This window comes from Rhodamnia argentea, chromosome 9 (assembly GCF_020921035.1).
Source record: "Rhodamnia argentea isolate NSW1041297 chromosome 9, ASM2092103v1, whole genome shotgun sequence".
In the NCBI taxonomy this organism is placed as follows: Eukaryota; Viridiplantae; Streptophyta; class Magnoliopsida; order Myrtales; family Myrtaceae; genus Rhodamnia; species Rhodamnia argentea.
Window position 1 is genome coordinate 20744668 of NC_063158.1, and position 21542 is coordinate 20766209.

General features: G+C 42.1%; 2 protein-coding genes and 1 long non-coding RNA gene across 3 annotated transcripts; all 3 read right to left on the reverse strand.

Moving 5' to 3' along the window:
- Positions 1-4034: 4034 nt before the first annotated feature.
- On the reverse strand, positions 4035-6604 carry LOC115752980 (protein NRT1/ PTR FAMILY 4.5-like). The gene is made up of 6 exons (XM_030691425.2): positions 6495-6604; positions 6314-6410; positions 5836-6053; positions 5291-5734; positions 5077-5204; positions 4035-4990 (listed from the first exon to the last, which is right to left on the reverse strand). The coding sequence occupies exons 1-6, from the start codon at positions 6510-6512 to the stop codon at positions 4129-4131; spliced, it is 1767 nt and encodes a 588-aa protein (XP_030547285.1). The 5' UTR covers positions 6513-6604; the 3' UTR covers positions 4035-4128.
- Positions 6605-8079: 1475 nt separating this feature from the next.
- LOC115752983 (MACPF domain-containing protein CAD1) lies at positions 8080-21386 on the reverse strand. Its single transcript, XM_030691429.2, has 6 exons — positions 20792-21386; positions 11612-11850; positions 10537-10732; positions 10144-10327; positions 9421-9575; positions 8080-8932 (listed from the first exon to the last, which is right to left on the reverse strand). Exons 1-6 carry the CDS (start codon positions 21080-21082, stop codon positions 8288-8290), a joined length of 1710 nt encoding a protein of 569 aa, XP_030547289.1. The 5' UTR covers positions 21083-21386; the 3' UTR covers positions 8080-8287.
- On the reverse strand, positions 12946-20785 carry LOC125316425. The gene is made up of 3 exons (XR_007199647.1): positions 20404-20785; positions 18866-18869; positions 12946-15151 (listed from the first exon to the last, which is right to left on the reverse strand). It is a non-coding gene; the product is annotated as an uncharacterized LOC125316425 (long non-coding RNA).
- Positions 21387-21542: the final 156 nt, after the last annotated feature.

Sequence of the window (21542 nt, forward strand, 5' to 3'; positions counted from 1 at the left end):
CCCGTAGTAGAAATAGCACATATATTTAAGTTTGGATCTGCTTTATTTATTCTCTTTCCCCTTTAAGGAACTCATATCGGATAAGTAAGCGGTGGACTACTCCCAGTTATCGACTTCAAGCGGGGAAAGCTAATTCATTAGTTGGGGAAAAGACATCCTAATGAGTCCGCCTATGGACTCTACCTCGAGCGACTTTCCCTTATTTAGGACAATACAAAGACAAGGCTTTTACGATGAATGGCAAGAATGTTTACCTAGGCCTAAAAAAAATAAAAATCGAAGGTTAATCTCTTTGGTTGAGATTGCATTATTCATTTATTCACCTTGACACATGGGGAGGATGAGAGAGGGAAGAAGCTGCGGTGCCACCTCGAGAACTTCTTATCGGGGCAGCACCTATAGGCGCGAGTTTTTGGATGCACATGTTTTGTTCATATTCCTGCGCAGTTAAGATAAAAATAGTCTCTTGGCCTAAGGGAAATGAGCAACAATGAAATGACAAAAGGAGGTACTCCGGGCACTCCCATTTAGAAAGAAGTGTCAAAGGTTTTGGGCCTGTAGCTTTTTTTTTTTTTTTTTGGTATGCTTCTCTCCCCACTATCCTTGAGTTTAAAGCGAAGCGAAACTTTTGGAACAAGCTTTGGGTCTAATCGGGGTTGTTTCCTACTACCGAGATGCTACTACCAATGTGACTTCACTCATATCTGTGCATTGATTTGCTCTCTCCGAAGAGTTCGTTCTTCCTTACCTCCTTTAGCCAGGAGAGAAGCATAAATCAAACTCTCCAAATGGCCGGGTGCTCCTCTAAAAGAGATGTTGATGACCCCGAGATGGATGACCGGATCGGCATCGAGGTCCGTGAGCTGGCAATGAGTCAAAAAGAGCCTTCCATTGTCCGAGTGCTGTTGGACGAACGAACTATTCTGCTGGCATGTCATGACCTTCGGGCTGCTTGCGTCTATATCTGCGTCTAAAATGGCTTCAATTTCTGCATCATGGGCCTATCCGGGTGCGAGTCAAAAAATCCAAGAGTTCCATTTTCCTTCTTGTTCATCAATTGGAAATCAAGACAAACCAGGGCTACTCTGCATCAAGCTGGATCTCCTAGTTTGAGTGTGAATTCACTCTCATTTGAGAAGTCCCTCTTAGGTGTAGAGAATGTGTGGGTCAATGACAATGGTAAACATGAAGTTTCTTCGACAACAATTCTTTCCAAGGCTTAGGACAGCAATAAGGATTAGTGGCAATTGCCTTCAATAAAGAGGAGATGCGAACGAAACGAATCTTTTGAGTTGAGCCCGCTTCAAGCCAGCACGACTAATCAACCAATCTTGGGACAAAAGTCACACTTCCAACCAATGCGAACTACTTGGATTCTTGAGCTAATTGATACAAAGGAGATAGAAGAGAAAAAGCCAAAACCAGAGATGAACAAAGCAAAAGGAAGATTGATTTCACTATTCTCGTGCTTTTTTGTGTGTTAGCCAAGTGAAAGGCTGGCTATCTACTTTGTGGCATAGAGATCATATTCGATAGGCAGAAGTTCTTTTGACAGCTAGGAATTGACAGGATTGTTTCGACGGGACGTTCGCGGAGTCCGTCCCTTCAGCACCACCACAAGACTGGCCATTCTTGGGCGGATCCCACGATCAAGGATATCTCTCCGGAACCCGATCTATCAAAGAAGTGTTAAGAAACAAACTTATTATATATCAACTAGGTCAAAAGGGTAGAACTATTTCAACAAACGAAGAAGCATCAACATGCCAAACGCCATCAAATTCCTATGTAAATCAAACAAGTTTTATACGAAGAAGATTTGGCTCAGCATGTTCTATTTGATACGGATAGGAAAACAGTACTCTATTGCAATAAGGGCTTAAGTGATCGAAGTGACCTAACCTAGCTCCATCTAGAAGGGCTGGCCGCATCGGATCTCAAGTTCGCTATTGCACTCCCTAAATAGGGTTCTTTTCACCTTTCCCTCTTTTTGATTGTGAAAGAATTCGATACAATATAATAAGTAGAAGTATAATAAAAAAAAGGAGAAGGCTGGTCCCAATCCGTCTACAAAATGGGGCTAGTGTTCAGTCTTGGTTGGTTGATTCTAGCTCAATTACAATACCCATTCCTTTCCAACATACATATATTACTTATGGCCGGATCCTTTGAATCTCATAGCCATGACATGATCATTGAATCTGCTACATCACATACATTGAACGTGCAATCTCTCAGCTATGACCAGGAAGCAAGGATTCCAACCTCGTGCAGAAGGACTGAGGACAATTTCCGACCTTTTTATTCGGCTTCTGGTTCAAGAAAGCTCAGTGATGGTGGTGGGTTTGCTACTGCGACAAATCGTCCCAAGCTTTTTGGATCTTGTTTGCATTCAGAATTGGTTTGACTCCTCCGATCTCCAAGCCACTATTAGCGGGACTTGGCTTGCTTCTGAACCTGATGGGCTTTTGAGGTACTTGATCTTGGGTTCATGTAAAGTTTTCATCTTTGGTTGATTGTGTGCTCAGTTTTTGTATCAAAATGAGACTATCGGATCGCTTGGTTTTTGGGATTTTAGCTAAGTGTGTTAGATGGTTGATTCCTTATGTGGTGAGCCAGAGTACCTTTAATGAATTCGGCAACTCAGCCACGGCTACGACCAGGAAGCAAGGATTCCAACCCGTGCATCACAACTCTCGAGAGTCAGACATTAATCTGCTGATCAGCCCTTCTTTCCTGAGGTTTCTTAAATGACAACCAATAGGAGCATTAGTCTACAAGCACCATCAGACTGCCCCATAAACTTTCAAGCTCTGTTTGACTCACATAACCCGCCATGCCAAATCTCCTTCAGATGCTGGAGGAGCTGAGGATGGCATCAAAGATGGAGGCGAGGCAGAGCGAAAGAGGCGTTTGAGGAAGATGAAACAAGAAAGAAAACGAGAACATGAAGCAAAGAAAGAAACAGAAAAACAAAGACAAAAATGTACTTGGACGAGAATGCCCCTGGACATGGACAAGATATGGTTAGTTGGTGAAGCAAGGCCCTTGTTTGAGAATAAATTGGTTATTTGATGTTCTTGTTTGAGACAATCCACTTTGAGCCTTCTTTTGAGAAAATGATCCCACTTCGAACCTTTATTTAGAATTTTCTACTAAGCGACCTCGACTATGTCTACATTTGCAACTTCAAATGTCCGATGAGAGAGAGGGCAAGCTAGAGTTGTCCAAACGAGACACAAATCTTGCCTGGGTTACACAACCCCGGTGGTGCCTTGCCTGGAGTCGTGCAACGCCAATGAGGTCTAGCTAGAGTCCGGCTGCCCCTACGAAGATGCAAATGTAGTCCGGCGACCCCATGACAAGGAGTTGCACACCTCTGAACTTCCCCTTCTTCTTCTTTTTTAATTTTGGTTTATTTTACAGTTACTTTGGAAAAAAGTTCCAAAATAGCAATTGTTTTATCACTATTTGCTTTAGTTGAACACACCTTCAATCAAGGAACTTTGCCTGGATGCAAACTAAGAAAGTCAAACCATTGCCAATGTCACACTGAGATTGGGACATCATGGATTAATTCATTAAGGTAGCGTCTGCTTTGACCCGTTTCACGCCGAGCCTCATAGTTTTGTCCTCTAGCATAATATGGATACCTTTCCAAGAGATCATCTATCTACTCTTACCTGAGCACGCTTAATTTTAACTTCTAAAGTTAAGTTTTGCCGTTACATCAAAACGCACATCTAGATTAAGTTCAAATTTTACATATATGTCTCATAATTGCTCTTCCTCTGTTCGGTGCACAATCCAATTCATTCTAGGGCCTTTAACCATTTTAGAAGCCCGCTAGGAGTCGTTCCTTATCTAGGCCCTCTGGACCCGGCAACCATAGCCCGCCATCGTCGCACCAAATTGTCACAAAGAAGGTGAATGAAAACAGTGCAATTGTCTGTTGTCATGTTCAAAGATGAAAGAACCAGCTATTTGAAATTGTACACTTCACTTCCTTTTTGCCAGAAGAAACGTACACAAACGAACAAAAAATACATGCAATTTAAGAAGCGACACAACAGTCACACTTATTAACGACAGATCTCCATGAATTGATGTCTTCCTGACTTGGTTCATCTAGTTGGAGACAACAGGCGTTATTCGAGGCCTATACTTGTACCTGCTAGCAACAAACAGGTATATGAAGAAGTTGCAAGTGCTCAGGCTTGAAAGCAGCAAATAGAACAGATTCAAATGGTTCCTGTTAATGTTGTTCCCCGCAAGCCAACCACCACCCTTGGTCCCGCCCTCTGTTGCCCTGTTCACAATCTTGACCAATATGCTGCTGAAGAAAAACCCAAGCGCCATGGAACACCACATGAAGCAGGTCGAGAGCGACTTGATCCCCTTTGGCGCCTCGGAGTAGAATAACTCGAGAAGCCCAACATACGTGAACAAGTCGGCGATCCCATAGATGAAGTACTGGAAGGAGAGCCAGAACACGCTGATGGGCAGCGGCTGAGCGACAGGTATCGCATCGAGCATGCCATGGTCCCGGGCTACCTTTTTCCGCTTCACCTCCACGATTGCAGCCACGGCCATCGAGATCGCTGATAGAACAAGTCCGACACCTATTCTCTGCAGGTGGGTTATGCCTGTCGGGTGGCCTGTGAATTTCCTGATGAACGGGACGATCACCCGGTCGTAGATGGGGACTATGAAGATAAGGAAGGATACCGGGATGACGGGGAGCGTGGCGGGCGGGATATTGAACGAACCTATTCTTGTATCCATCGTTAGGCCCTGTTGGATGGAGAAGGTCTGGAGCTGAGCCAGGCCGAGGGTCATGATTATGGTGCAGCCAAAGATTGGAACCATGCCGAGCACAATTTTTGCGCTCTCCACTTGGGTCATCCGGCACAGCTTCCACGGGCTTGGAGATTCAGAGTGCCTGTGTTGCAGTGCCGGTGTTTCCTTCACGGCCGCCTTGTCTAGGAACCTGAGATTCCATTGATACAATTTATTAGGAGATCATAAACTTGAATAAATGTTCGTTTCTTCGTAGGGAAAGTAATGTGCAATGACCTGAAAGTATCTCTGTGAGGTAGAAATTCTTGATCAGCAGCGGCTTCCGCATCTCTGTCAATCTCGTACAGCTCCGCTGGATCCTCAGGGAGTTGAAGCTTTCTATTTCGAATCGCGGCAACATATACCTGAGAGCCATCAGTGAGAGCAACCACAATTAGAGCCCTGAACGATCATAAGTTAGGACAAAGCCCATTTAGGAACTTTCATAGACCTGGACTATTTCAACGATTGTGCTGGTTCCTTGAACGGGCTGTATCCGGTGCATCGGCAGTCCTACTGTGAATAACACCATGCCCACGAACATGGCCAGAGTAGATAACCCGAAGCCCCGGTCCCACCCTTTGTTGTCCTGTACCCACACGATGAGTGTCAAACTAGCTGCGCCGCCGAGAGACGCAATTAGCAACACGAAGTTGAAGAAGCTCGACATGCCCCTTGCTTCCCTAGGGTCCTTCTCGTCAAACTGGTCGGCTCCATGGGGCAGCAACGCAGCTTTGATTCCGGCTGAACCAACAGCCAACAGGTATAACGCGATGAAGAAGAGGGCAGCATTTCCCCCCCTAACTTTTTCGCAGTGAGAAGTAGGGTCAAAGATGTTGCACGTTGGTGGGCGAAGCCCGGAAAAGTGAGCTTGTACAGTTAGTAATACCAGCCCCTGAACAGAACAAAAGAAGATGATGATCGTCACAATTTCCGAGATGCGGTTCATCAGCTTGCCACATGTTCAAGAGAAATAGATGCCTGTGAAATTTATACCAGGAATTCAACACAGCCTGAAATGAGAGTGGCATTCAATCTGCCAATGTATATGTCCGCTAAGGCAGCCACAGCAAGGGAAAGAATGTAGGAAGAGCCCAGGAAGCTGGTGAGCTCATTGGCGGCATCTGCCAAGTTAAAGTGCAAGACCCCATTGAAGTATGTCACCAAGTTGGCAGCCAGCGCCACAGTCGCCATCTGCTCAAATCCGAATGCAGCTGCAACAATAGATGAATTCATCAAAACATAAACTGGTCAAGAACCATCTCGATAAAGCAAATAAATAAACATTTGAATGATCATGCCTAGTGGAGTTCTCGGTATAATCACAGCACAACCTCATAGTCCAAAATTCTTTTCCTCCCTCTGGGGGGATTCCGGCGCAACATTTACCTGACTTTGAACTGTAATTCACTAAGCTAAAGACTACGCATTCAACTCGGTCGAATCATTAAGTTGCGCAAATATGATGCCATACCGAGAATAAGCAAACCAGTTCGCATTCCTCCATGTTTATGCTTCAGAGCCGTTCTTCCCTTCCAATCCACCTTCCCTTGGACGAGCTCAGGCTTCTCCTGTAAATGGAACATCTCACGCTCAGCAGGACAAGCAAAAAATTAACAAGGAAGGCAATGAATTTGAAGGGACAATATTCAGACCCTTGTTTCGAGATCCATTTGGTTCTTGAAGTTCAAACGGGTAGTCACTGAAGAGAGTTTGAGTTTAGGCCTTTCCTACATTGTATTTATACAAGTACAGCAATGCCCCACTTTGTTGTCTGGTTATGATTGCATCTTCTTGTTGATGTTGCTGCTGAACTTGTAAGAGACGACCAGTGGACTTGGTCGTGATGATGCCCTTAGCGAAAACGACATCTTAACTTCATGAAAACGTTACCAATTTATAAATCAAGCGACATTGTGTAAGCATGATGCTTCCCTTCAGTCTTCTTCCCTTTTTTTTTTGTGGTCAAAAGTCTTCTTCCTTAAACACCGCAAATTGACCCAGTCATGCAGATTCCAGGTCTTAGTGTGAGCGTTTGGTCAACAAATGCTCGCTCGAAATTCATGATGACATAGAAAAAAATAAGGCCTCTCGAATCCAATCTTGAATCCTCCATGGATTTGTCAGGTCAAGCTCCGAGTCGACACACGGAGAGAAGCGTCGATGCGGAAAGCTTCACACGATAGGTCTCACTGATTCTTTACGATGGTGATTAAGATCTCACATGTTGATCATCCTAGCGTTAGCGGAGATGGAACTCGTTGATCTATGGAGCTCGAAAGGGGGGGCAAAAGGGGAGCCAAATTTTCACAGTAGAGCTCAAGTTTCCAATTCTGACCGAGGGAAAAAGATTCCGCCGTGTAACTGGGGCAACTCTAAAGAATTTCATTTCAAGGTTGGGACAGCCGCGATTGTAGCTCAAGATAGGCGGTCCAGTGAGGTCAACTCACAAGTATACCGTTACCCCGCCACCATTTTTCAACTAGTTCTAGTTTCCAATTCTGACCGAGGGGAAAAAAAAAAAAAAACTCCCGCGGTCCAACTGTAGCAACTCTAAAAAATTTCATTCCAAGGTTGTGAATGTGATCGCCGCGATGGTAGCTCGAGATTCGGGGGGACCAGTGGAAGTCAACTAGTCGAAGTCAACTCGTAGGTCGACTTTCTTGCTAAAAGTTGCCGGTCAAAAGGGCAAGGACGTGCAAAACGCATGATTCCCGCTAGGACTGTTCACATTTACATGCTCTGCTGAAATGTTCTTCCTGGAAATGTTGGTTTGCGTTTGATGGTACACAAGAAATAAACTGACCCTCCAAAAGCTTGACAAAAATATAGAACTAATGCGAATCGCATTTGACTAGAAATTTCATGTGCCGTGGCTGCAAAGCTATTGGCTTAGGCGGGTCTGATGATTCCATCATGATCTTTCATACGCAGTCCATGACTCCGCATCGAGTGCAACATGGTAACCTCAAGACAATCACAAAAACAATCACAGACAGAATTAGGTGTGCCTGATGCGACCAATCATTCCGTCATATCCGCTCTTACGGAACTCAATTCTTTTTTTTCTTTTTTTTCCTTTTTTCCCCTCGTTGTTTCCCTTCCGTTCTAATCGCCAGGACCAAAACCAAAGAATCTGCTAGTTACAGAAGTAGACTAAGGAAGTCTAATGGCTATTCGGGAAACAATCACGACTTTGGTCCGCATAATGAAGTGAACCACTTTTACACAGCAGTGTTATTATCCAGCAGCCACTAAGTTGATTTGTGAATAACCAAAACAAATTGTCAATAATTCTGCATCATCAATAGATGACCTTAAAGAGGGCATACAAAAGAAGAATGTACAGAACAATTCAAGGTGATCACCTGTGCAAAGAATGCATTTTTCTACGCTAAACACCACCCAAAAAACAGAAAATTCAACCTACCGGGTAATACACGATGAATCAGTAGTTCAACAGCGAGTACTTTATGCGTAAGAGGATCTTTCCCTTATCAACTCCTAGTTTTGCCCCCGTAACCAACCAATGACCGGGAATATCTTGCGGGCCCTTGGACATTTCCATCATGTCCACAATCTTCACCAGTTTTCCGGGTTTATTTGAACTGTCTTCCTTTTTGTCACTGGTCGTCTTATCTTTAGATGCTGATGAGGAAGCACCGTCATTCTTTGGCAAAGATGCATTCGCGGGGTTGTGATCCCATACAGACCGCCTTATCGTACAACCTGGGACCTTGGAAAAGAGGAGTTTAAGGTGCAGTACGTTCTTGGACCCAAAGTCCCAAACACCGAGCTGAGCCCCCGTGACGATGTGGACCCCCGAGAGATCGCCAATGCTGGTCTCGGTGTGCTCTATTGGAGCGGTGCTGACATGGGAAAAGTTCTTCCACTTGATCGGCTCGAACCAACGGCTGTCCTGCTCCTCGGGGCCTTGCCACTTGGGAGCACCAATAGCCATGTGCGTGTCCCAATGGGGTTGGAGAACTTTGGGAAGAGAAACCAGGTGTTGCAAATGGATAGCGAGCCGATTTTGCTTGCTCCCCTCAATTGCAAGTCTCAACCCTGTCACAGGCTTACGACCAACAGTCACCTGAAAAAGAATAAAAAGAAACATCATCTAACTGAAAAATTACCAAATCAGATAGGAATATGCAATTTTAGCAATTTATTCAGGAGCATGGAGATATCGCTCGGTTTGAATGAATGGATTAATCATAGGTCGTGACTGCAATTAGAAATATTTCAGTATGGTACCGGTGCATTTGACTTGCACTTCTTACAATTTTCGACAACTTCTTTGCTTGATCAGCTTTATTCTGTTTAACGAGTAGGTATGCTGTGAACTAAACATTAAAAAATTCAAGCTAGATAGTGATGAACATAGAAGCTCATTTATTTTGCTCTTCTCGGCAACTGCAGTTAAAGTACTTCAAACAGACGCAACTTAAAAGTTTGTTTTTTGAGCGAGCAAAACAAGTAATCCTTCACTTTAATTGCCCTTTTGCCCTTGTACTATAAGGTATCTTCCTTTGTTATCTGGTTTTGTAATATTTCCAGTTTGATAAAATTGTAACATACCTGATCTGGACTAATGTATAGCTTGGGACCCATCAAGCTGAACTGGAGGGATGAACAGACAGGCTCTTTCCTTTGAAGATTCTTCTGTTCCGGAGCCCAGACACTAGCAATTTGAAAATCCAAAAAATACTGTAGATCCTCGATCGGAGGTTTATCTGGTTGGAACAACAAACAAGTTGCACACATTCGATTATCTAAAGTAAAATCAGATGCGGACATTCTCATCTCGACACAAAAACAAGAAATTCATTAGTTTCCTAACATATTTAATCACAAACTTGTAGAAATTAAACTATTTCAAAGATTTGACCATACATACATATATATATATATATATATATATATATATATTTCAAGGAAGTTTTGAAGTTTCTGCCACTTATCAGAAATGCAACAGAATAGGTGAAATTAACTGGACAGAATTCATCCAGAAATTAAGCTGATTTAGTTCCCATATCTGCATCGAGTTAAAAAATCACTCATTTTAAGTCATTACAATAGGGAAAAAAACAGAACCTCAGAAGCTCAACAAGTTAGTGATTCCACCAATTCTCAGAAATTGGTGTTGTATGAAAATATACTTCAAATAACAAGTTTCTTATCTAACAGTTTGTTGAACCTCAATAATCTTCATAATAAAACCAAAGATCAGTAAAACCTCAAAAAGCATTGCCTTTACCAATCACTCAAATTAATGAACAGTTATAGGAAATGAACACTCACATTCCAAATATAAGTCTATAGCACGGGCCAAGTGCTTTATACCAGGCACTCCTTCGAGAAGTTTAACAATGGGTGTAAATGTCATGTTAATCACGTCTGGTGCTAATCTTACAGTGTCGGCCCACTTAGCCTGATTCTGCTCAAGATCGTCACCGCCTCGCCTCCTAAAGATTACTGTGACATCCTGCAGCAAATAATTGGACATCTTACATGATTAGTGCTTCCAAAATGAGGAGAATATCACGTGACAGAATTTGAATACAGCTCTTGGAGTAAAAAATAAAATGAAGGTCATAGTCACTTTGTCCACTGTTGGACTGTTGCAAGTTTATGAGGAAAATTTCTACAATGGAAAGGAGAAATTTTGGGACTAGGCGACATTCTGATACTTACCTTGTCTTTGTATTTTGGGAGGCCTGCATTTGGTTGATTCCTGGATTCTTGAAACCGATGAATCTCAATGTCTTTTACATAACTTTCAATGTCTGATGTTGACAAAGAAGATGATTGATGCTGCCTGATATAAACTACATCTCTTCCACCGACAGTTGCAGAAGTAACAATATGGGTACCAAAGTTCTCGATAAAGCTGACGATTAAGAAAACAAAGTGTGAGGAAGTTGAAGGCTAACTTGAATTACTCCTGTGACTTCATGCAGATACATCAATAGAAGTAGCAGAGACGGATACAAAGGAAAACCAGGGAGGGAAGCCCAGCATTTCCCCACCCAAAATTTAAACTGTAGAAGTATCAATATTAGAATAATCAACGTATGACTCAAACTCATGATGTATTGAGTTTGAACTCACCACATAAAGCCTCATCACAGGATGGAATGAGGCATACACTAGTTTTGGAAATATTGCTACTGTTGAACAGATAAAATATGGCTTGATTTTTCCAGAGTAAGTCAAGGTGTTCATAGCAATTTCTTTAAATAGAGAGGAAAAAGCATTCTGTTGTTTACAAGATTCTCATAATGACTGTTCTGAAGGCACGATGAAGTTAAATTTAACACAATGAAAGATATAGATGCAAAAGGCTTGTTTGAGATGCTTTGGTTGCCTTGAGTGAAGATCTTCTAATGCTCCATTCAGGCCAAGTGATTAGAAATAGAGATTCGTGTTAGAAAGGTGGCAGACTTAAAATTCCGTGCAAGGGGATAACAGTAAAAGATTCAAAGTATCTAAAACTTCAAGATTTAGCTGATTATCCATACGGGTATTCAATGTTAGAAGATGAATGAAAGAATTATTTCTGCATAAAAAGATGGATGCATTAAGGTGGAACTAAAACTTCATAATGAAATCATACAGGGGGTATGGAGTTGGCATATTTATTAATTTGGACTTGTTAATTACTGTGATCAAGATAGAGACAGTTTGAACTGTGTAAGCGAGAATCACCAAGTGTGTAAATAGTAAATTGGAACAGAATGTACAAGCAAGATAGGTTATGAACGATTACCTAGCCAGAGAAGCAGGATCCCATGAGTAGGGAACAGCGCGCTTGATTTCCTCCCGTAAAACCAACTCAAGCTTTGTCAATTCAACCTTAAACAAGGGAATGAAGTACCCAACCATGGAAAGTGACTTTGTAGATGCTGCATCAACTTGCCAAGAGCCGGTAAAATTGAACATGGCATTGAAGCTTCCAAGTGGTGTTGATCCTGATATACCTGATTGGTCATTAAAATATTCGGCCATCTGAAATTTTGACAGTAATAGTCTTAGTGAAACCACCCATTGGAGTTATCAGCCAGAAAAGAATCCAGACCATCCACAAGAACGGATATGTGGACAGGGAGTTCATTCATGATGCAAGAAAGATGCAAAATGATCTATCTTATATGCATTTAAGAGTGAGAAGTCAACAATTCTTGTCTGGCCTTATCTGGCATACAAGGCATCATGCAAGTTGCAAAGGAAAAAGATAAGAATGGGAAAAAATTCCCCCACCTCAAAGAGTTCGCTCTTAAAGAGCTTTTTATCAGAAGTATTTGGAGTAAATGACTTTATTTATTACCAATCGTTTTACTGACTTTCAGAAAAGATTGATATATTGATCCAAGTCATGTTACTTCTATAATGGTTCAATTGAGTCACTCTGTCAACCACCCAATGAAAACACCAACAGATAGCAATTGAAGAATAAGTCACCAGAGCCACTTAAAATTCAAACCGTTTCAAATGTAAAAATAGCCAAATTAAAGTGACCTGATTAAAAATAGCACCAAATGTGAAAGAATTTTCTAAATTACGCAAGGCATTAGCTACAGCTTCAGAAGTCTACATCCCATGGATAGCTTAGATAGCTTTGATGAGTGTACTAAACGGTACTGAGTTGTCATTAGAAATGAAAGATGGGTAGAAAACTTGTCTTTAATATACTTTCTCCTACAATCCTAGCTTCATAATTCAACACAAATTATGGTTTCCCTTCTTAAGCGACTATTCCAGCCCCTTTCTTTCCAGTAACATATTCCCTTATGACTCAATAAATAGAATTTCGCATGTAGGATACAGATTATGCAAGTGGAACTTTTTTGTGTGTTCATTACTGTATTTAATAGTCTAAACATTCAGGTACAATTGCCAATCTTACAATTTGACCTTAATGATAGCTAGAGTAAGATGAGCTTGTTAGATGTAATTTTCATCATGATCTTTGGCATATGGATTTTCAAGGATTATCTAGTGTCAAAGAATTATATGCAATATTATTTTTTATGCAAGCACATTCTAATCCCAATTTTTCTCTCCTTCATCTCATTTCTACTGTCTCAACAAATAAACAGCTACTGCACAAGAAGTATCACAGAAAAATGAGCTTGTAATGGCTCTCAACATTTAAACATGTCAATTTAGATAATTTATGGTTGCTAAAAAAAGTATGCCATGTCTCATCAGATTGTACATTTCCAACGTAATTTTATTAAATTCATAAAGAGGTAAAGAAAATCAAAAGATGAGGTGTATATTGCCACCTCATTCTAAGGAACAAAGCTTTCATCATCTTATCCTTGCCAATGCTGAGAAAGCAACAAGCTTAAAAAGTTTCAAGTGTAACTAATCGGATGATCTGGGGATGTACTAAACCAGATGACCCTTGAAACAAGAAGGAAGTTGAAACTTGAAACTGCATAATAGAAAGCAGCGAAAAAAACAGAATAAGCCTTTTCCCACTAAGTGGAGTCGCCATATGGCCCTTTTACCATTGCAGTCGATTCTTTATCAAGTCTTTTGAAACTCTGAATGCCCGAAATCTTTATTTATTGTCTCATTTCACATGTTTTACGTCTTCCCCTGCCCTTTCAGGCTAAAGCAAAATTTTATATGAAATGATCAACACTAAAAATTACCATCTAAATTACTTATAATGGACAGATTTGACATTACAATCAATTATTGTACAGGATGTTGGAACCCAGATTACCTTATCTGGAAGGCATTCAGGCAAGTCACCCTATGTTTCCAGTAATTACTGATGTAAGTAATGCAAGGTGTACTAATACCAGTGTACACACAGGTCTACAAAGTAACATGGTAGACTGTAGGAGTCTTTTAAACCACTAGGCCATGTTCGACACCCAATAAGGATCTGCCACATTACTTAGTAAACCATTTTTGAAACCAGTCTCGGTGTACCTAGCACTATTCTTACTAACATAGTGACATGCAAAGAGAAAAGGCAGAAGCGCTCGAGACAGTAAACTTTTTTCATGCAGTAGTCTCATGTCCAAAATTTAGTACCCAATACCTTGTGCATCATAGTACAAACAAAGCCAGAATTTAGTTCAGTGTCATACCCTTCCATGATCATTACCTCGCTGTCCAGGTTCAACAAATTTAGAAAACTCAGGAAGATGAAACTTAAACTCAACTCTACTAGTTATCAGGTAAAAAAAAAACGGCTTTGACAGTTTGCTCCTTTATCTCGCTCCTTTTAATTCAAATTCCCAAACCACCCCCACAGCAAACCAAGTGAATTGACCTCAGCAAAAGGACAGAGATGTAAAACACTGTATTAAACAGTTTCATTTATAAATGCTCCCTCAAACTGCAAGCCAGTTCTGGCGCTTACAAAGTTTGAGTACCCAATATTTTTCAGTCAACTTTAGTCCCCCCACAGAAAAATACTTTCCTTGAGTAAATAGTCAAGTTGAATGCAACAAACACCGTAACTCTAAGTAAATCTGCATTGAGAATGAGAAGACAAGGCAAAACTTTCTGACCAGCGTCTGCAACATGTCATATCCCCAGAGTAATATGAGTGAATAGATCATACGAGAGGGTAGACGAGAGAATGATGGTTGTCATATGGCTGTTAGTTAGAAAGTAGTAGCAAAATTGCTATTATGATGGCTTTAGGAGTTCTACTACTATTATGCCAATGGGAAGTTGTAAGAGCAGATATAAGCTCATTTCTCTTGCTATTTTCCTTAACGAAAGAAATAATAGCAAAAGAAATGCAGAAGCAATATTCTCTCTCAACTCACTATCTCTTCTTCAATCCCCTTCTCATCTATTCTCTTCTCTTCTCAATCTTAATTCTTCTCATCTCACTCAAGATTCTCTTAGTTCAATAGCCCTCTAAGAGCTCCTTCAACTTGACTTAATTTGTACTCTCTTCCCAAGTGGATAGTGACATCTCAACTCAACTACATGAGGATCTGCTCTACTGTGTTCCAGATATAACATCCCGCATGCTATCAATCTCAACAATCCCTGATTTCATATAACTAAAGGCTGGAAGAGAATCATTGTCAAATATCTAAGCTGCGTGAGTTCCCCAACCACCAAGGACTCGGCATTAGCTCAATAGATCTATCTTAATATTCATTTTTACCCGGAAACCAAAGGGGTACCATCCCTGAATAAAAAACAAGTAGGCAACTTGAGCAAGCTGTGTAAGCTTGGAAGATGGCAGTGCTCTCCGTACCATTGGCTTGAAGTACAAAGACACTGTGCTCTTCACATCGCTAAACAAAATGTCGGTTTCCATATCCTACTTGCTAAAGAGTAAGGGTAGAATGGTCTTTGTGGGCTTGTGGGTTTTGGGAGTTTTACCCTAGTTTGTATACATGCGTTGTTTTCTCATCAAATAAAGTTAATCACTATTGACATGGTATCAAAGCCTAAACCCTAGATCTAGGCCTAAACCCTAGATCTGAACCCTAAAATTATCACCGACCACCGCTACTTGAAGAATCAAGCCCGGCGAACACAGATCCAAGCCCGGCGAAGGCCGACGAAACAGATCCCAAGGCCGGCAACCTTAGCCCGACGTCGCCCAAGCTCGGCGACCGTCGTTCAGATCCGGCGAGCCAGATCCAAGGTCGCTCAGGCCAGGCGAAGCCTGATCCGACGTCGCTGGACGTCGCCTGGGCCGGCGAAGTATTTCTCAAGCATCGCCCAGGCCAGGCGAAGCCAGATCTAACGTCGCTGGACGTCACCTAGGCCGGCAAAGTCCTTCTCCGGCATCGTCCTAACCCAGCGAGTCGGCGCAGCTCAGCTCCAACGTCGGTTCAAGCCAGTGTTCTCCGGCATTGGTGTTTTTGATGTGCTGCTGAGGCGAAGGAGTTCTCCGGCTGATTTTCTGATGCTCCGGCAGGTGAAAATCTAGGTAAATGGCATGGATGTCGGATTTTATGGAGGTGTGAAGTGTTGCTGAAACTGAATCTTGTTTTTTGTGGAAGTTGGTACCTGTGGATGTTATGTTGAGTTGAGGTGTGCAGTGTTTACGTGGAAGCTAGTTTGTACCAGGAAGGTTTTGGTGATCTTGATGGTTAAGGAGAAGATTGTGGGGGTCTCGATTGTTGATTTTAGTCCTCACTATTGATCATTGGTACCGATTTAATTGGTAATTCGTGGTATTGTGATAATCCGAGAAGTTTTGTTCTTGATTTGGAGGGGGTGTTTGATTTCTAATTTATTGGTCGTTCGGAAGCTTGAGTTATGGCGGACGGCAAAGGAGTAGTGACCGAGGTCGTATCCGCATCCTCTAGTCGTTTGACAGAGGAAAAATTAGCTGGTGTCTTCAATTACCACCATTGGAGAAGAATTGTGATGGTAGTATTGATTGGAAGAGAGCTGAATCATCATTTGACAAGTGAACGAACCGATGCCGATACTAAATGGAATACAATGGATGCCAAAATTCTTGGACAAATGTGGAATTCTATGGAATCTCATGTGGCTGCCTTAGTTACACATGTCACTACGGTTAAAGAGCTGTGGGATTACTTGAATGTCCTCTATTCTGGAGAAAATAATCTATCAAGTATTTATGAAGTTTCTCGGGATTTCTTTAGAGCTGATAGAAAGGGTTGGCCTCTTACTCGATTCTTTGTTGATTTTAAACAAATGTATGAGGAACTTAATCATCTTTTGCCAATTACCCCTGATGTTAAGAAGATGCAAGAGCAGCGAGAACAATTGGCTGTTATGGGTTTTTTGGGAGCATTAGGACCAGAGTTTGAGGCGGTTCGTTCACAAATTCTTGGAGGAGACAACGTGGCCTCACCGACGGAGACCTTTTCTCGGGTCTTAAGGGTCTCACGTGAATCATCTAAAGATATATCCCCCACAGGTGAAAGCTGCGCCTTGGCAATCCAAGGGAACCAAGGTGGTGGTCGAAGTCATGGTGGTGGTCGGAGTGGTCGCGGCTTTAGTAGTGGTGGTAATGGCCGTGGGTTCGGTTGAGACCAATCACAATCATATAGTAGCACCTCCGGTGACTCGGGGCGATATCTTGGACTTGCACGCACATGTCATTATTGTGGTATGTCTGGACATATTCAGCGTTTCTGCTATAAACTTCATGGAAGGCCCCCTCATTCAATTGTAGCAAATGTAGCTAATGCAGGTGAGTCCGTTATTTCTTCTCGGTCCTCCGAGGGAGGAACATTGATCGGAATGTCAGAAGAGGAACTTGCTAGGTACAATCGGTTCCGGATCTCTCAACCAGTTTCCTCTTCCACGACTACCTTTGCTCGGACGGGTAATGCAACAACATGTCTCTCATCTACCTCTTGGTCCTGGATCATTGATTCAGGTGCGACAGATCATATGATTGGATCTTCGGGTATATTTTCTACCTTTCATGAGTCTGTCTCCAATGTTACTATAGCCGATGGTTCTTTATCCACGATAAAAGGGATAGGCACGGTTCCCCTGACATCCTCCATATCGTTATCTTCCGTCATGTACCTCCCAAATTTTCCATTTAACCTTATGTCCGTTAGTCATCTTACCAAAGAATATAACTATTCTGTAACCTTCTATCCCGATTCCTGTGTCTTTCGGGATTTGAAGACGAAGAAGACAATTGGTAGGGGACACATGTCGGGGGGGCTATACGTGTTTGATGATACTACCGGTGTTGCTTGTTCGACGGTTTCCCCACATCAAATTCATTGTCGCTTGGGACATCCCTCTTTGAGAAGTTTGCGGAAGTTAGATTCTTGTTTTCATTCTTTATCTCATATTGAGTGTGAGTCGTGTCGGTTTGGGAAATTGCACCGTATTAGTTATAGTCCAAGAGTCAATAAACAGAGTCAATAAACAGGACTCTCGGCCATTTGCGTTAGTTCATTCTGATGTTTGGGGTCCTTGTCCGATTACTTCAAAGTTAGGCTTTAAGTACTTCGTTACTTTTGTAGATGATTAGTCAAGAGCCACTTAGTTATATCTAATGAAAAGTCGTTACGAGTTGTTCTCTATTTTTTGTGCATTTGTTAACGAAGTACATACTCAATTTTCTACCTTTGTTCGTATTCTTCGAAGTGACAACGCCAAAGAGTATTTTTCTAAGCCTTTCTCTGAATTCATGTCTCAACGGGGCATTCTTCATCAATCTTCTTGTTCGGATACACCATAACAAAATGGTGTAGCCGAAAGAAAGAATCGTCACTTGTTAGAAGTTACTCGTTCTTTGATGTTTGAAATGAAAATAGATAAATCTTTTTGGGCTGACTTTGTTATGATTGCATGCTATCTTATCAATCGCATGCCATCCTCCGTTCTTAAGGTGCAATTCCTCACTCTCTCCTTTTTCCTTCGACCCTTTATTTCATCTCGCCACCTCGTATATTTGGTTGTGTCCATTATATTCGTGATCATCGTCCAGGACTTTCTAAACTTGATCCACGATCTCTTAAATGCATCTTTGTGGGGTACTCTCATACACGTAAGGGTTATCGGTGCTCTTGTCCCTCTTTGCATAAGTATTTTACTACTGTAGATGTTTCATTTTTTGAGTCTACTGTCTATTCTGATATTCCAATGGCGCCTCCTACAATGGATGATGATTCCTTGACATATGTCATTATGGAATCAACACCCACTTCGGAACCTCCAACTCCTCCACCTATCCAATATGTTTACGGTAGACGTCCTCGTCGGCATGTGAAGCCCCCAGCAGATGAGTATGAGCCTATCTCGTCTTCTTCATCCTCCGAACTTGAGGTAAGTCGGTCATATACTAACCTTGATATTCCCATTACACATCGCAAAGGAGTTCGTAGTTGTACGAAACACCCTATTGCACGGTTTGTCTCCTATTATTGCACGACTTGTCGTGCTAGTCTAATGACCATTGATACACATCCTATTCCTAAAACTGTTGCTAAAGCATTATTTAGTCCAGGCTGGAGGAAAGCTATGGAGGAGGAACTATTGGCATTTGACCAAAACCAAACTTGGGATCTTGTCTCTTTACCTGCCTAAAAGATAGCTATTGAATGTAAGTGGGTATTTACTATCAAGGTTAATCCCGATGGTTCTCTTGCTCGTCTTAAGGCCGGATTGGTTGCTAAAGGGTATGCACAAGTTTCTGGAGTCGATTATGGTGATACCTTTTCCTCGGTGGCTAAGATGACCTCTGTTCGTCTCTTACTTTCTTTGGCTACTTCTGTTAGTTGGTCTCTGTTTCAGCTTGATGTTAAAAATGCCTTTCTTCATGGAGATTTATAGGAAGAGGTGTACATAGAGCAACCACCTGGGTTTGTTGCTCGGGGGGAGTCCGGCCATGTTTGTTGCTTAAAAATATCTTTATACGGTTTGAAACAATCTCCCGGAGCATGGTTTGGGAAGTTTTTCGATGCGGTACTCCAATTTGGACTGAGTAGATGTCTTGGAGAACATTTGATGTTTTACCGAGTTTCCGAAGCTGGTCGCATATTTCTTATAGTTTATGTGGATGATATTGTCATAACTGGAGATGATTCTACGGGAATTGATGAGATAAAATTGTATCTGCAGCAGCAATTCCATACAAAGGATTTGGGATACTAAGAAAGTATCGAAGTAGCACGGGCGAAGAAAGGCATTCATATTTCACAACAAAAGTATGTTCTGGATTTACTTACTAAGACGGGTATGTTAGGAGCTAAACCATTGGATACACCGATGGAAGTGGGCTTGAAGTTGATGGCAGAGGATGGTGAATTATTAGATGATCCGTAAAGGTATCGGAGACTTGTTGGAAAGCTAAATTATCTGACTATCACTCGACTTGATATTTCCTTTCCGATGAGTGTTGTGAGTCGGTTTATGTCTTCCCCCTGCACCTCACATTGGGATGCCGTAATCAGAATTATGAGATACTTGAAGAAAGCCCCAGGTCGTGGGCTCATTTATAGGAATCATGGTCACGGAAGAGTGGAAGCCTTCTTGGATGCTGATTGGGAAGGATATCCCATAGATAGAAGATCTACATCGGGTTATTGCACCTTTGTGGGAGGAAACCTAGTATCTTGAAAGAGTAAGAAGCAAAGTATTGTGGCTAGATCAAGCGCAGAATCAGAATATAGGGCTATAGCTCAAGCTACTTGTGAGTTAATGCGGATGCGTTAGCTATTAGTTGAACTCGGATTCAAAGGTCCCGCACCAATGAAGTTGCGGTGCGATAATCAAGCAGCTGTCCATATTGCTTCTAATCCAGTATTCCATGAGCATACCAAGCATATTGAAGTTGATTGTCATCTTGTTCGTGAGAAACTTCAAGCTAGAGTTATCTCTACTAGTTATATTAGGACTGGTGAACAACCGGCTGATATTTTCACCAAATCTTTAGGGAGTAGTAGGGTTGAGTATATACGTAACAAGCTGGGCATACTTGATATCCATGCTCCAACTTGAGGGGGAGTGTTAAAGAGTAAGGGTAGAATGGTCTTTGTGAGCTTGTGGGTTTTGGGAGTTTTACCCTAGTTTGTATATATACGTTGTTCAAATAAAGTTAACCACTGTTGACACTACTAAAGCCTGACATTTTATTCTCTCCACATAAACATAAAACTGCCGCAAGTGCAAGAGGTTGTTCTCTTCAGGTCAACTAGGAAACTGAAGCTAACCACAAATTCTCCTATTAGCATAGATCAATGAATAAAACTAAGCAAGACTTGCCACCTTTTTGTGCGCAAATACAGAAGCCAATTTGGAAGCAACAAAAGATTCTGCATATCCATCATGTCCTCAGATGCAGTTTCAAAACCAAAAGTTAGAGCATGCCACAACGAAATCCCACGCCCACAAGCCATCAATAAGCAAAACAAAATATGCCCACAAGTTCATCCCCAAAACAATCCACAAATCAAACAAGAAGAAAAAGAACACGACCCAGAATTCAAGATCAAGAAACTCTCACCTCATGGAAGCTACAGACACTAGACCTCTCAATCTTCCCTCTCCCTCGCGAGCACTCAATATCAGCGGACACACTAGGCAGGACAACACCATCGGACACCACAAGATCCCTCACACGATCATCGTCAAGGACCACAAGCCTGGACCCCGGAGCACCCTTGCAATAAAGGAGCCTGATATCAGAAGTGACATCAAATCCCCTGCCCAGAGCCTGAACAGAGTTGAAGAGGGTGGCGGTCAAGGCATCATCCGGGCTCAAGCTCAGGCTTTCCATCGAGTCAGGATCTTTCATTGACGCAAGAAACGATGATGCTGATGATGGGTATGACGGGAATGACAGATTGGGGTGTTAAATCCCATGGAGGAATCTCTCAGAGTGGTCGAAAAGGGCGAATTCTCTTTTGGTGGGTTCGGGGGTGGGCTAAAGATTTGGACTTCCGCAGCTCCGTGCTGGCTTCTTTGCTCGTTCCAAGGTTGTCTTTTGACTGTAATGACTCGAAAACCGCGTTGTCTTCTGAATGGAGGATTCTGGGTTGACTGGTCTTCCGGAGGCGAAATGAATAAAGAGGAAGAGGAAATGTAAACAGAGAAGTGACGCTGTTTTATCGTTCGGGTACGAAAACAACGAAAGTCAAATACTACAGCTTTTCTGGCAGTACGCCTACCCGAGTGGACTGGTAAAAGTTCAACAAGGTCCGGCTTTGAATGTTGGGTATGTTTCTACCCCTCTTTCAGTTCTATTGAACTTTTTC